At 40.7% G+C, this 16,524-nt stretch overlaps 1 protein-coding gene across 1 annotated transcript in view; it reads right to left on the bottom strand.

Moving 5' to 3' along the window:
- The window catches only part of mlip (muscular LMNA-interacting protein), a 50,318-nt gene extending 34,463 nt beyond the window's left edge, over positions 1-15,855 (bottom strand). The window contains exons 1-2 of the mRNA XM_057849036.1: positions 15,665-15,855; positions 13,931-15,427 (exon numbers count right to left, since the gene is read on the bottom strand). Coding sequence (XP_057705019.1) covers positions 13,931-15,427; positions 15,665-15,754 — 1,587 coding nt within the window. The 5' untranslated portion in view covers positions 15,755-15,855. The remainder of the gene's footprint in view (positions 1-13,930; positions 15,428-15,664) is intronic.
- Between the last annotated feature and the right edge of the window lie 669 nt (positions 15,856-16,524).

Raw genomic sequence — 16,524 nt, 5'->3', positions numbered from 1 at the left:
ACATCAAGAGGAGCTATCCACAAACACATAAACGCAGTATATGTAGCGCCGGATTTAGTTGAAAAAGTAAGAAAGCTGTACCGCATACCAAAAGAAAGGATTGTCTCAGGAGTGATTTGTTCAAGGATTCAAAGTAATTATTATATTTTTCGTACCATGCATGCATTTTGAAACATTGTGAAAAAAAATCAATGGGAGAAATTAACTGCTACGGACTAGCATCGTCCTTCGACATATTTACGTAAAATAAATGCTACCTGCACGTTTTTTTGCTTTTAACCAAATTGAGACTGTTTTATGTCCATATCTATAAAGAATTCATGGATTTAAGCATTTATTCAGAAGAATTTAAACGTAAAAAGCTCTTTATTGTGGTAAAGCGGTGCCACAGTGTGACTTAAAGGCAAGCATCATCCTTTGACATATTTACGTAAAATAAATGCTACCTGCACGTTTTTTTCTTTTGCACTGTTTTACGTCCATATCTATAAAGAATTCAGGGATTTAAGCATTTATTCACAAGAATTTTCCACGTAAAAAGCTATTTGTGTTTCCATTCGGTCAGCTTTGACGGATATAAGCCCCCTATTATTCGGCCCTGCACCTTGTCAATACCATTATGAAGTCTATGAATCGTAACTTTAATAAGCCACTCCAGCGCACGTGTACTGCCTGACAAACAAAAATCAGAGAGAGGGAGTGAGGGACTGTATACCAGGGGGTCCCCAACCGCCAGGCCGCGGAACGGTACCGGTCTGTGACGCATTTGCTACAGGGCCGCGCAGAAATAATAATTTATTAACGACTGCATTCTGGCGAAATTAACTTTGGTGTGCGCTCCTTAACACACCAATATCCTTGTCTACTCTACAGTAGATATAATACTACAGGATAGAATGTCATCATAGAAATCCATTGATTGGACTTCTAACAGTACATCTTGTTTTGCATATCAATGTGCGTTTGTCCTCGATAATGATGTATGACGTAGGGCGGGCGCATCACATTAGTTCCCGGAAATAAGTAGCCCCCACACTAGAATGAATGAAAAACAGACGTCTTTGGACAGATTTTTTACGGGGAAAGGGAACCTGACGAGCCAGAAGATGAGCCTTCAGCCTCGAAGAAAATTAAATCTATGCTACTTCCCAATCACTAAAGACTCACGAACTGCGAAGGACTGCATCCGTGAACCGTATGTGAATAAACCGAGTGATTTGAGCATGTCCGTGCAACAGGAATATCAGCTTGTAGACATCGCCAATCACGGCAACCCTAAATGTGCATTAGAGACAACAACTCTACCGAGGTTCTGGATTAAAGTAATCTCGGAATATCTTGGCATCGCTAGGAGAGCACTAAAAACCGCGCTACAATTTCCAACATCGTATCTTTGTGAAGCAGGCTTATCTCACTCTCCCATCTCGTCTCAACGAAACAAGCTCAGGCCTCCCACTGATTCAGCGGGTGAGTTGTATTTTCCCTGCACTTAACACAAATTTTATTTTATTTTTGCTGTATTTTTCTGCCGCACAATGCCGGTTTTCTGACAAATTTGGCATGCGCGTAAAGTAAAAAATGACTGCGAATGCAGCGATTCCAAAGTACACTCTACAAACTTTCTTTAAAGAAAGGAATATTAACTTACGTTTGCCATGTTAGCTGCAACCAACAACAGCATGCAGCTCTCTCACTTAACGACTTCGTCGTGTCGTTAAGCATTAATTTTCACCATTTTGCACATGTATGTTTGTGATGTAAATATTTTTTAGCACCGTTGGATAACATTGAGAGTCCAACTGAACATAGGACTTTTTTTATGAGGGCTTTTTTCACCGCCACAAAAGCTTTGGGAAAAAATTTTTAAGAGGGTGCAAAATTTGACAGAACACCGGTCTGTGAAAAAAAAGACCCAAACCACACCAGTCCGTGGTGCAATAAAAGTTGGGGACTCCTGCTGTATACGACTTGATGAAATATGATAAGTAAAGCAAACACAATTCTTATCAACCTGTTGTGAACACATGCCTAACTTGATGTATATCAGTTAAGACAAATGAGGAAAAAAAACAATTGTTCCCAGTGTTCTTTGAGCATTCTTTCAGACTTGCACAGATCTGCCTCTTCTATTTCACGCTTTTCTCACACCAAAACTTTCCACGTCCACAGTGACTCGGGCCGTCAACCAGAGCCCTCTTCAGCACCTTCAATTACTTTACATCGATTTGGTAAGTAAATATTTTACTCTTTTAAAAACTGTTGCATTGCCTTAAGGCAACATGACAGTTTATAATAGAGTAAAATATTGTAGCGACTTTTATTTATCTATTCCACAGCAATGGAGGATGGCATGTGGCAACAACGACTGAGAGTAGTGATTGCTGTTGTTATGTCATGTGTGTTCTATTCAATAAAGTGTGTGGTTTCCTGGGATCATGCAGTGTTTGGGGCACAAGGACAGCAATTGTTGGAAAAAAAAAAAAGCCAGTCTCTGTCATTCTTCTCCATGTCGCTCGCCTCAATATTTACTTATCAAATCCATGTGAAGTAAGTGAAGGTGTTGAAGAGAGCTCTGGTTATACGACTGATTGTTCATTTCACACCAAGCCTTAACAAAACATTCAGCAGTGTGTCAAGGGCCAATGTCTCTTGTGTCTTTAATGCATTGTTGAGCATTTTAAAATAGTTTAATTCCCCTGAGTTAATCCATTGAGTGTTCTTCTTTCATTTGTTCGGGGGTAAGGTCATTACTGTTTAAAAACATGTTACTAATTCAATTACCATGTGCTGTTTGTATTGTATTTCAGGTTTAAAAAAAAAAAAAAAAGAAGAAGAAGAAGAAGAAGATCACCTGCATATGAAGAATGAGCAGCACTAAAGCTCAGCATAAATAAATTACTGTAATTTAATTCATTCAAGTTAATAGGCTCCAGCACCTCCGCGACCCTCGTGAGGAAAAGCGGCATGGAAAATGAATGAATGAATGAATAATTCGAGTACAGCAAACTCAAAATAACAATTTACTCTAATCCAATTACTAAGGTTAATTTGAGTCCTTAAAACTTGAAATAATTGAGTGAATTCTAATCATAATTTATGTAAGTAACATAAATGACATTTTCTAAGGCAGCAAGTTTGCATTCATTTAAATAGAGTCAACATATTTTAGAGTGCATGTGATTGGTTAACTCTTGGTTAACTCTTAACACTGACACATCACCAGCTAAGATATGGTTTACAAAGTTGTGGGAGTCATTTATTTTAGACTTTAAGCTACACAGGGCAGAGAATATAGGTGGAGGTCTGAAATTTCAATCATAGATGCATTTCCACTTCGATAGACATAATCTAAAAAACAGAACATCCTGAACTCACATTGTATAATTTTTCAATAATTTATTTGTAATTTACTGGGGTTCATAAGTATTTGTAGCCCCTAAGAAAATCAATGCTATTTTTTAGAGCAGAAGCCTTTGTTTGCAATTACAGAGGTCAGACGCTTTCTGTAGTTCTTCACTAGGTTTTCAAATACGAATAAAGGGATTTTGACTCATTCCTCCGCACAAATCCTCTCTAGATCTGTCAGGTTTCGGGGCTGTCAATGAGAAACACGTTTCGGCTATATTCAAAGATTTTCTATTGGATTGAGGTTCGGAGGCTGGCTAGCCCACTCCAGAACCTTGATATGCTTTTTACGCAGCCACTCCTTGGTCAGCTTGGCTGTGTGCTTCGTATCATTGTCATGTTGGAAGATCCAGCCATGACTCATTTTCAGGTCTCTGACTGAGGACAGGAGGTTGTGGCTCAAAATCTGATGATACATTTCGCCATTCATCCTCTGCTTTATACAGTACAGTCGTCCAGTGGCCTTTGCTGAAAAGCAGCCCCAAAGCATGAAGTTTCCACCCCCATACTTCACAGTGGGGATGGTGTTCTTGGGATTGTACTCATCCTTCTTTTTGCTCCACAAATGACGAATTAAGTTTACACCAAAAAGTTCTACTCTGGTCTCATCTGACCACGACTTTCTCCCATGACACCTCTGCATCATTCAGATGGTCCCTGCCAAACTTCAGACGGGCCATCACATGTAATGGCTTCAACAGGGGAACTTTCTGAGCAATGCATTATTTTAAACCATTGGACCGTAGTGTTCTACTGACAGTAGCCTTTGAAATTGTGCATCCAGCTCTCTTCAGGTCATTGACCAGCTCCTGCCATGTAGCTCTAGGCTGAGCCCTCACTTTTCTCATCAAGAGTGATCCCCCACGAGGAGAGATTTTACATGTAGCACCAGTATGAGGTAGATTATCAGTCATGTTAAGCATTTTCCATTTTCTAACAATTGCTGCAACTGTCGATTTATTCTCACCAAGCTGCTTTCCAATTTTCCCATTGCCATTCTCTATTAGTGGAAATGCATCTACAATTGAAATTTCAGACCTCTACCTATTATCTAAGTGGGTGAACTTGCAAAAATCACGAGGAGTGCAAATACTTTTTCCTCTCTGAGACCCCCAATTTAGCCAACTTTCAAAATTGTCCGATATGCATGTTGGATACGTCATTGGAAAGCTTAAAATCTCAATTTTCTGGGGGAAGAAAAATTTTGAACAGGAGGGCATTTTTTTTTTTTTAATGGCTTTTAAACAGCAAAACCCTATCTGCAGGTGAGAGCACGTGAGAGCAGAATTACAGACGCCATGACTTTAATGGGATAATATCACGTACTTACCTTATTTCGATACAAAAACTCCATGTCACATGTATCATTGAGTGTCAAGAGACAGCTGTGAATGGCCACAGCTGGATTTTTTGGGATATTATGGGTGAAACATGGTAATAAAACAAGGGTCGCGATGCAGAAATCACAGACATCAAGGAGTGGTTGAGATTTTCTTTTTCATATATTTACCCTTTTAAACATTTTGTTTCAATTTTTTTTGTTTGGATCGATTGTTCAGCAAGGTGGGGCAACTCCGAAGCTAGCAAAGCCTGTCACAACCGGGAAAAGGATTTGTCCGCCACTTCCAGACCACTAACTACGAGCGGTACTCCTGGCTCACAGGCTCCGAGGACCGGTGTAAATTGTATTGCTGGGAATGCTTGTTATTTGCCACCGAGCGAGATGGTGTTTGGAGCCACACTGGATTTGCAAATTTGTCTTGCCTTTCCAAGGCAGCAATGAGGCATCAAAGCACCGCCGGACACTTGCGAGCAACAGTGCTTTCCAAAACTTTTGGTGAAACTAGAGTTGATCTACAGCTGAGCGAGCAGGTGCGCAGGGAAACGGAGTATCACAACGAAAAGGTGAAGAAAAATAGGGAAATTTTGAAAAGACTGATAGACTGCGTAATTTTTTTGGGCAAGCAGGAACTTTCATTTCGGGGGCACGATGAAAGCGCTGGATCCAAAAACAGAGGAAACTATGTGGAGCTTCGGTCTCTCATTGCTGAGAGCAATACGGATCTACATTACCACCTGTCCACCAATAAAGTCTTTAGTGGGACGTCGGGCAAAATACAAAATGACCTGATCACTGCTATTGCTGAAGTGATGGCAGAAGAGATCCAGAGGGAAGTTAATAAAGCACCGTTTGTCTCTGTTATGGTGGATGAGACGACAGACGTAACGCAGCGCAGCTCGCACTGGTTTTGCGTTACGTAACGGACACAGGTGTCAAAGAGCGGTTTGTCAGATTTGAAGATGTTACTAGTGGGAAGAGAGCCGATGACATCGCAGGTCTTATCATCTGATTTTTGGTGGAATATGATTGCCTGGGTAAATTTGTGGCACAATGTTCTGACGGCGCAGCGGTCATGTCCTCTGGATTAAATGGGGTGCAGGCTAAAGTTAAGGAGAGAGCACCTTTGGCTTTATTCATACACTGCTATGCACATCGGCTCAATTTAGTATTGACTCAGGAGGCCTCAAAGCTGAAAGAATGCAAAATCTTTTTCGGCCACCTCAATGGCCTTGTTGCATTTTTTTCGAGATCTCCTCGGCGCATGCAACTTCTGGACGAAATCTGCCAGCGACGCCTTCCTCGTGTGGCACCAACAAGGGGGCAGTACACGTCCAGAGTGGTCAATACAATCTTTGAGAAGAGAGGTGATCTTAAGGAACTTTTCCATCACATTCTGGAGCATCATGACGAGTATGATGAGGACTCTGTGCGCTGTGCTGATGGATTCAAAGCACGTCTGGATGACTTCGAGTTTTGTTTTCTGCTTCACACATTTAATGGCATTTCTGAGTACTCAGATGTGCTCTTTCCAATACTACAGGACAAAAAACTGGATGTACAGTTCTGTCTGACAAGGGTAAAGGAGTTTTGTGACACCGTTGAGCGAAAGAGGAGCCGATGTAAGGAAATCTACGAGGCCACTGTACGCATCACGGGCGCGCCGAGCGCACGGAGAGGTCCAGCACAGGATCCTCGCGCGCACTACCGCCAACTCCATGGCCGGATTCTGGACAATATTATTTGTCAGACACAGAACAGATTTCAAGACCACGAAAAACTAATCTTTGTCACCCTCCTCGACCCCAGGAGATTTCAGGAATACCAGAAAAAATTCCCGCATGCAGCCTTTTCCAGTTTATCACAGAGCCACGGAACACTTTTTGACCTGGCTGACTGTAATGTATGCCATGGATGATTTTGCAGGAAAATCTCCCACTGATGTCCTTGACTTCCTTCAGCAGAAAAATCTGAATGAGAGCATGAGGCAGCTATACACATTTGTGTCTTTGGCGGTGACCATCCCTGTCTCCACTGCTTCTGTTGAACGGACATTCTCAGCCCTAAAGCGAATTAAAACTTATGCCAGAAATACATCAGGGCAGGCTCGACTTTCAGCATTAGCTTCAATGGCGATAGAAAAAGACTTCTTGATGGAACTGAAACGCACGGATAATCTGCACAGCAGAGTCATTGAAATCTTCGTGAGGAAAGAAAGGAGGATGGACTTTGTGTACAAATAATCTGGATTTTTGGTGAGTAAAATGTTGCTCTTTTCTTAAATAATGGACAGTTTTATCTGGTTATTTTTTATGCATTTTATGTGTGTCGCGGCTGTACCTGCAGTAAGCCATAAAATAGATATCGAGGGGTTGGATTGATTCAGACCGAGCACTACTGAAGGCCTAGGTGTGACATGCACGGCCCGCCACTGGTATATATATATATGTATGTATATTTCTAAAGACACAGACAAGACTGAAAAAGCAGTTTCTGCTCTTGCAACCCTCTTTAAAATAAACGTCTGTATTTTAAGCCAAAAAAACTGTTGTGTTTGAAAGAACAATATGTCTATATGCTGCCATAGCAGATTCATGGCACATTAAGCCCCCGACCTATTTATAATTTGTCCGTTTTACCCTCAAAACCCCCATTTACAGATGTCGCGCATCCGCTTTTGTTTCAACTCAGCCATAAAACGTAGGTCATCAATTATATGTATTATTCAAAATGTCTGTCATTTTTAGCTTAGAATCAATAATGGATGTCTAATATTTCATTTATTCAAAATGTCTGTCATTTTTAGCATAGAATCATTAATGGATGTCTAATATTTCATTTTTTTTTTTAAATGACTTCAAAGAATTATTCACTGGCATATTTTTAACTTTTAAACAAATTACGTCACAATGAAAAAAATGGTGTCTGTAAAAAAGTCACGGATATCTACCTCATAACTATCGCTTAATTGTATTTTTTTTTTTGTTACTGTCGTATTTTCTCCGTTATGTTAGATAATAAATAATCGATCCAAACAAAGAAAAATTGAAAAACGTTTAAAAGGGTAAATGTATGAAAAAGAACATCTCAACCACTCTTTGATGTATGCGATTTCTGCATCGCGACCCTTGTTATATTGCCATGTTTCACCCATAAAATCCCCCAAAAATCCAGCTGTAGGCATTCACAACTGTGTCTTGACAGCGTGCTCTCGCCTCCAGATAGGGTTTTGCTGTTTAAAAAACTTCTTTTTTTTTTTTTTTTTTTTTAAAAGCCCTCTTGTTCAAAATTTTTCTTCCCCAGAAAAGTTTTTAAGCTTTCCAATGATGTATCACACATGCATATCGGACAATTTTGAAATTTGGCCAAATTGGGGGTCTCAGAGCGGAACTTCAAGTTATCTGAGTGTTTTCCGCCATATACGTATATATACTGTATATGCTGTTACTTCTTCGCTATAATTTATACATTATGTCAAACACGTTCAGCCTGAAGCAGCAGACTATTGTTATGCCTATGATCCCTGTGTAATCCCTACAGAAGAAAGATATTTATGATTAACATGACACACACACAAAAAATTAGGTACACCTGCATGACTCTAAATATAGATTCATTACAGGAAATAAATTTGAAAGGGTTTTGTTTGACATCAGAAAGGTATCGATCGAAAAACATGTTCATTTTTGTTTTAGCAGTTGTGTATATCTGAATTGCCTCATTCTGAATGCTGTTTAGAGATTTGACTTCAGATGATGATCAAAGGCATGTCCACACAAATATTACATGTTTTAAAATACCTAGAGGCTTGGCTTACTCTGTTTGAAATTGATTTCCAAAAGCAATTTTTTTTTTCAGCATGTTCAAGGTCTACATGAATAACATATTATTAAGTCTGAAAGTACTACTAGAGGCTCTACATACAATTGTTTTTCGTTTTTTTGTGCCTTTCTGTTTGCACACAACCAGTGTTTTGATCCCTGGAAACTGAATTTCTGAAAAATACTGGCTAAATTGGAGACAATTTATACCATGTGGGATGCAGCGACAAATAAATATGGGTGCAGTACAACAAAACGGAACAATTTACATTATCTTCATTTGCCTTTTACAAGCTGTACTAGTTTGTTTTGTTGAACATGTGGAGAATACATCAATAACTGTTTTAACAGAACAGCTGAATGTGTGTATGTGTGTGTTGTATGTGCATTCACCAGAAAAGGTTGGGAGGATTAATAGCAGGAAGTGTTGTTTTTAATTTGCTGACGTTGCAAATTCACCTATACCAGTAGTCAGCAACAGTGATGTTTTCATCAGCGATGACTATAACGAAAATATTTAATCGACAAACATGTTTTTCATGACGATCACAAGACGATAACGAGCTAAAAACGTGGCTTGGCAGACTAAAACATAACAACACGAATGCCTGTTTCTATCTGAGCAGAGTAGAAGGAGACGAAAATGTGCAATAGTTTCTGATACATGTTCACAATGTACAGTAACCACCTGTCCAGTTTTAGGGCGGACACTCGGCCTTTTCGGTGATGTGTCTGGCGTCCGGCACAACCAATTGGGGGTTGGGCCGCGATTTAGTTTATGTGACGCAACTTAGCCCCACAGTTGTCACAACTCGTCTGTGATTGGCCAAGAGTGACTTCAGTTAAAAAATGTCCTATATCATTGGTTTAAAGCAGTACTTCTCAAATAGTGGGGCGCGCCCCCCTGGGGGGGCGCATAGCGATGCCAGGGGGGGTGCATGTGTCCTCGGGGAACATGCTTTTTTCTTTTTTTTTTTTTTTTTTTTGCCGGACTGGAATAAAGTGTACTTGCACATCCACTCAGTGGGTGGCAGTGGCGCTCTCATTTTCAGAGTGCGTGCAGTATTTTTGAACTAAGGAAGAGCACTCAGCACACAGAAAACAAATATGAAGAGCAGTGCGCCGCCGCCGTTTTCGAAAGCCGTTTTCCGACCGGACTCACTCACGTTAGCGACCCACTGTCTTGTCCTGTTCTCACGTCGCCGCCCGAGAAGTGCCATTTTCGGCTTGGGATCATCACGACGACCGCCCTCACCTACGGTTCTACCTCGGCCGCCGAGAATGCGCTTTTTTCGTGCCGTTTTCCTTTTAGCTTTGACTTTTAATACAGTGGGGTGATGAGGAAAGACTACTGTTTACTGTGTCTGAAAATAATTATAGCGGACTGCCAGAAGCCAAATCAATTAAGACGCCACTTAAAGACATTCGACCCCAATCTCATTGATAAGCCGCATGATTGTTTTTCAGCGAAAACGTGCCGAATATTGCCAACAATAGTCCTGCTTTGTCAGTGTTATATCAGTAAACCAGTGAGCATTGTTAGCATGCTCATTGCAAAATGACTCCACACCATTGCAAAGGAGGTAATACTGAGTGTGAGCAGCAAAAATAAAAACTGTCCTTCTGTCCAAGGACACTCTTTTTTTTCCTTTATTCATTTTTGTTTTTTCGGTCAAATTTTTTGGCATATTGTCCTCATGAGTAAATGTTTCTAATCAATTTGAATTTGTTATTATTTACGGATTTTATTACATTTTATTTTTCTGTATCAAATGGTCAAAAATACCTTGAGTGTATTTTTACAGTTTGAATGTGACTTTTTTTTTTTTTTTTAAATTCAGGCAAATTGATGCACGTCAAGTCTTCTCTGTTACAAACAAAACAATGTTAATAAAGTTATACTTTATTATAAGTTGATCTGTTACTTTTTTTCTTTATTAGAAAAAAAGGACACAATGTTGGGCAGATGCGTATTTATAATAGTAATTTTATAGATGAATAATACTATTTACAGTGGCGGCAGAAAGTTTGAGGGGGCGCGAAACATTTACGTCTTGCTTGGGGGGGGCGTAACAGAAAATAATTGAGAAGCACTGGTTTAAAGAAATGTAAACAAAGCTTTACACATGGCTGTGTGACAACATAATTTCCGCACCGAGATCTTACAACAGTGCTAGCTAACATGCCAAAACAGCTGACATCTTAAACACTAAAAACTACCGAGGGTGGATCAGTTGAAATCACTTTTGTAACCAGAGAAGGGTCATCTGACCCTAATCAGTATATCTTTTGTGACCACTAAGATCCTCATTAGTCATTTCCATTCACACTCGCAAAACCACAGGGTTGGATTGGTTTGCAGGGCATGGCTGCCTTGGCTCAGGCAGGCAGTCGGGCGGACAACCTTATTACATATTCCAAAAGCTGCAGTTTGCCTACAGTGCTGGCCTTCTTTTCCGTCCACATCTAGTGGGGTTAGCCACAATTCCATGGGCTTTACACTTATGGATGACACCGCGCACGGTGGACACAGGAACATTCAGGTGTTTAGAGATGGACTTTAAGCCTTGAGATTGCCCATGCTTCCTCACAATTTTTCTTCTCAAGTCCTCAAACAGCTCTTTGGTCTTCTTTCTTTTCTCCACGCTCAATGTGGTACAAACAAGGAAACGGGACAGAGGTTGAGTCAACTTTAATCCATTTGAACTGGCTACAAGTGTGATTTAGTTATTACCACCACCTGTTATGTGCCACAATTAAGTAACAGGTGCTGTTAATTACACAAATTATAGAGGCATCACATGATTTTTCAAAGGATGCCAATACTTTTGTCCGACCCATTTTTGGAGTTTTGTGTAAAATGATAAGAGAATGGGTAAATCATTTTCTGTTTTTTCATTGCAAGCAAAATAAATGAAGATATTACTACTAAAGCATTTGTAATTGCAATCATTTTCTGGGAGAAATTGAGCATTATCTGACAGAATTGCAGGGGAGCCAATATTTTTGGCCAGCACTGTATGTACTTTATACCGAACCTTGTGTTTGCTGTGACAAAACAGCTTTTTGAGCTGCTGTGAAAAGTTCTTTGGTCATTGTTTACTGCAACATTATAAACTGTGAACCTTGACAACTGAATGTTGGACTTGTCAAGACAAAGTAAAGGTGCTTGATGGAATTTGTTCCAAATGTTCCAACACTTTTTTCAAAAAAACCTGTCCTGTTCAGCTGTTTGACACAGAGAAGGATGTTTTAACACTCAATTTTCTAGAATGTAGACAATCTGGTTTAGCTCTGGATGCTAGTCGTAGTTTCCTCTTATCATTTTTAAACTAATCCAGGAGTTAACAAGTCTGGATTTGCAAATACTGTATTCGAGATGCTAATTGCAGCTATCCAGAGTAAAAAAAAAACCTTCACACCTAGGCTGCTTGATTGTTTGTTTGAGTGGTCTATTGTTTGATAAAGCCAAGACGTCAGTTTTGATTCGTGATCATGTGACGCCTTTCTGGTATTTCTTTATAGCCAAAAAAACTTGGTAATTCCAGTGTTAACATTGAATGGACGAAAGAGCTCGATTTCCTCGCCAAAAGCAGTTGAGAGTCATTTCTGCGTGCTTCGCTGGTGTGACGTGGACATAAGCAGCAAGAGTAAAGCAGCCGTAGAACGTCACACGGAGTGTGCATAAAATAAAAGAATGAGGCAAGCAGCAGCTACGTCGACATTGAAAACATTTTTTAAGAATGCCTTGAAAAACGCTTCTGGATAACAAAATAACTGCAGCTGAACTTTGTAAGGTTGTTCTTCTTACAAAGGGTTCATTTATTTTGAGCAGTTCAATGCTCACGTTTTTTTTATACAAACAAATTTTGTTCTTAAGTTTGTTCTTAAATTATTTTGAGGCAATGAAAAGGTAAAACAAAACTCAATTAAAGTAGGAACACCGTCGAAAATCGTAGACATTCTACAGCCGTATTGTCGAGCCAGTTCACGAAAGCGCACACCACACTCATATTTTTCTATTATTTCCATCCTCATTTCAATGGTAATCGTCACCTTTTTCCATTTTTCTCCACCTGCACTAACCTTCTTGTTGATTTCTCTCACAAGAAAATAAGCCGTGCGTCTGTCTTGCGGGAAAACAAAGAAACTGCAGCACAACTGCAGCACTATCATAAATTGTCGTATTTCGAGCATGTCGTCGGATGTAGAGACAAATGGCGAGACAAATTTTACGTCGGATGTCGAAAAGATCATGTGTTGAAGTGATCGTATGTCAAGTTACCACTGTATTGCACCTGCCTGAACACCACGACTCTATGTAAAAAAAAAAAAAAGTTTAAGATGACACTCGCCATGCTAAATGCTAATGCAAGAAGAACAAAAAAGCTATGCTAAAGCTCGGAGCCACCTAGCCAATCATTATACATTTGCAACGGCGTCACCAGCCCCTTCCCTCCTCCCACTCTGCTCTCTCCAAAGCAGGCAGGCGTGTCACTACCCGAGAGTGAGTCAACCAAATTGTAGTAACGTGCCCCTTCCACATCCTCAGTAATGGTAACAGCGTTGCAAAGATGGGAAAAAGAATTGATAAGATTGCTCAATACTGTAAAAAACAACGCCTTTAGAAACTGCGTTATACTCTAATGCAGTGGTTCCTTACCTTGCTCAGGGTACAGAACCCCAAAAGTTTCACAGGTGGATTCACCGAACCCTTCGGAATTAGATAATAAAGCTTTTTTTTTTTCTAATTCAAAGCCATAATACAGTATCAAAGCTAGCAAGCTAATAGTTTAGTAAATTCCTGTTCAAATTTTTTCTCATTTTGACAGCATGTTTTATAAACAGGTTGAAATTTGAGACCACGCTGCCCATTGGTCTGTTGTATTCCTTCATACCAAATGAGAGTCAACCTTCCACTGAGCAAATCAGTCCCTCCCAACAGATCTGAGGACTAGCAATTAAAATAAATTGATTAAAAGCCCGTAAATTGGGAGCAAACCAGTACAAAACCTGGTCTAAAAAGCCACTTTGCCTAAATTTAATCAGCGTACGAAAATAGGGCTTTGCGTTTCTTTACCTTCGCCGAACCCCTTAGACTTACTCACCGAACCCCAGGGGTTTGATCGAACCCCAGGTTAAGAACCACTGCTCTAATGCCATTATTAACAACACTGCTTCTTTGATAAGCATATCTTTGCAAAGACAAAATTGTCTCTGTTCATTTCGGTAGGCTGTGCAGCTGTACCCAATGTTTTGACTGTGGAGTGAATGTATGCATATAAAGTAAGTGAAAGTTGAGTAAAAGAACAGCATGTGTTTGTGAGCATGTTCAAGTGAGACACGTGGCAAGTAGAGTGACTACCTTTCTTTTTTTATCCTCTCTGCCAGTGCAGTCTGATATTCCACTCCCCGGTCTCGGGGAGGGGGTGGAGCGCAGGGAGAAGGAAGGCGATGGCGTGAGGTCTCGAAATAGTGTGGCGGGAGAAGGCGTTGGTGTGGGAGAGCTGATAGGCGAGGACCACCCGGGAAAAGTCACGGGCGTGTAGCAGGATTGCGTCAGGTTGGACGATTTGAGCAAACCTTGTGGTGACTTACATCTTCTAACAGTGAGCGAAGGGAGAGGTGATGTGGCGGCGCTAGTTGAGCGGGAATGTGATGGAGACAAAAAATGGGTGCAGGGAGAGGGGGATCGCAGTTGCTCAGAAAGCCATCGGAGCTTTAACAGAGAAGAGTTCGGTTGGTGACTTTTCTCTAAGTGAGAAGTTGTAGGTTGATAAAAAAGTGTAGGAGGAGTGATTTGTTTTTCAAGGTTGTGTTCTTCTTTGTTGCCGGGGTACATTTGAGTAGAAGTTGGCTTCAGCTCAAAAGGCTTGAACATATAAGAGTGTTGTTGTCTTACTTCTTTCTGGTTAAAAGGAACGCTTTTGAGTTTGGATCTCAACTGTGGTGACGGATGCCTCGGCAGCTCGATGCTCTTCAATGGTGGCGGCGAAACAACCTGCTCCCACTTTGGCATGATTCTCGAGTGAATCTCCTCTGAGTACCTTTTAACCAGAGCATGAGGCCCGCTGTGCTCGTTAGGCAACTCCGGCAGGGGGGCTGTAACAGGCCTGATAGGCTCCCTGTGAGCAAAGGTTTGACTATCTAAAGATGTAGATGATGAAAACGGAGAGGAAAACTCCAAAGGAATGGAGGCCACGCTTGAGGCTGCTGAGCATGCGTTGCAGAAAGTGAGGGTCACAGGGTTAACAGGCCAGCAGGGGGTGTAAGGCCTCCGGAGTGAAGCCGATAGGACGGGAAGACGGCCTTTCCTCAGAATAGCTGTGAGGAGGGAGAGTCTGGTGAGGGGAAGCCGGTGCCGGGTAGGAGGTGACTGTGGGTTGGCTGAAGCCAGGCTGTCACAAGATGAGAAACAGGACTGAGGGATGTGAACCAGACTGGAGCCGGGAGCAAGAGCGTGCTTTCGGACCTGAACCACAGAAGGGCAGAAGATACCGGAGAACACCGAGGAGCAGGGGGAAACAGTGCGGCTTAGAGAAGTAGGAGAGGTAACAGAGGACAGTGGCAAGGCAGGCCAACACTTATCTCTATCCAGTTTCTCTGAGACGATGGATTCTCTGGAACAAGCCAACGTGGGGAACACATGTGCCGAGCGATCCAATCCGGGTGGCTTAACGATTGAGAAACCCGAGCCAATCTCAGCACTTCCAGAGGAATCATGACCCCACTGCTGGGAAATGCCCCTGTGTTTATTAGCAGTTGTCTCCATGGAGGCAGCGCCGCTGTGTTCGGGTGTATTTTCAGTCTGGCCACTGACTGACGTGGAGGTTTGGCAACACCTCACTTTGTCCAGCGGAGACTTGGCCAGATAAAAACAAGTGGTTAGTTAGGGTGAAGACCTAATTTTCACATCAAATTCAGTTGAAGGTCATCTAACCATTACTTCAAATACATTCATTGTTATAGATAATACAATGATGTGTCAAGAATTCAAATACTACATTTGTAAAAATTTACCTCATAAACTGTTAGCACATTAGCTTTATTTTACAATATATACAAATTATGAATAATCATACAGAGAACGCTCCCTTACCCCATTTGTCCTTGTTTCCTTCCGTGCTCCTCCTTCCAGTGAATCCTTAATATAGATTATCTCCTGTTTTAAACTATTCCAATCCGACATCGTCTCGCCACTTATGAGAGTCAGTAGAGTTCTGTTTGGAGAAAGCCAAAGGGAAACAGAGTGAAACTTGAGAGAACCATGAGGTGAACTTTAGCAAGTCCTCTGAGCTTGGGGGCGTGTCCTTGGTGTCAGCACACCACATATCCCACACGTATAATTGACATGTAAAAATCCGCGCAGGTCATAGACATCCATGTGGTTCATAAATTTGCAATGTGTATAAGTAAATTTAAAACATATTTTTTTAAATTTCGTAACTTGAAAATTCTGTAAGTAGAGACGCGTTTTCCATATAAATGCCCTAATCTCTTCCAAGCCCCCTAAAATTGAGACATCAATTTTTTTATAATGCATAAAAATGCATTATGTAAAAAAAAATGTAAAAAAAAAAAAAAAAAAAAAAAAAAAACAAGAAAAAGAAAAAGTTAAAAGTAAAAGTTAATATACTCATGTAAAGCTGTCAGAACACGAGGGGGGAATGAAAAGGACTCTGGGATACACACATACAGTAAAGGCAGTGGTGCATGAAGTACTTTTTTTTACTTGAGTAAAAGGACAGATACAGGGGCAAAAAATTACTTCACTAAAAGTACAAAAGTACTTGCTTTAAAAAGTACTTTATAAGCAAAAAGTAAAAGTATTTTCTCCCGATGCAAAAAAGTTCCGCTCTGAGAACCTCAATTTGGCAAAATTTCAAAATTGTCCGATATGCATGTTTGATACATCATTGGAAAGCTTAAAATCTCAATTTTCTGGGGGGAGAAAAATTT

Source organism: Corythoichthys intestinalis, chromosome 10 (assembly GCF_030265065.1).
Source record: "Corythoichthys intestinalis isolate RoL2023-P3 chromosome 10, ASM3026506v1, whole genome shotgun sequence".
NCBI classification, from domain to species: domain Eukaryota; kingdom Metazoa; phylum Chordata; class Actinopteri; order Syngnathiformes; family Syngnathidae; genus Corythoichthys; species Corythoichthys intestinalis.
Note: the sequence above shows the minus strand (reverse complement) of the source record. Positions and strands in the feature narration are given on the sequence as shown.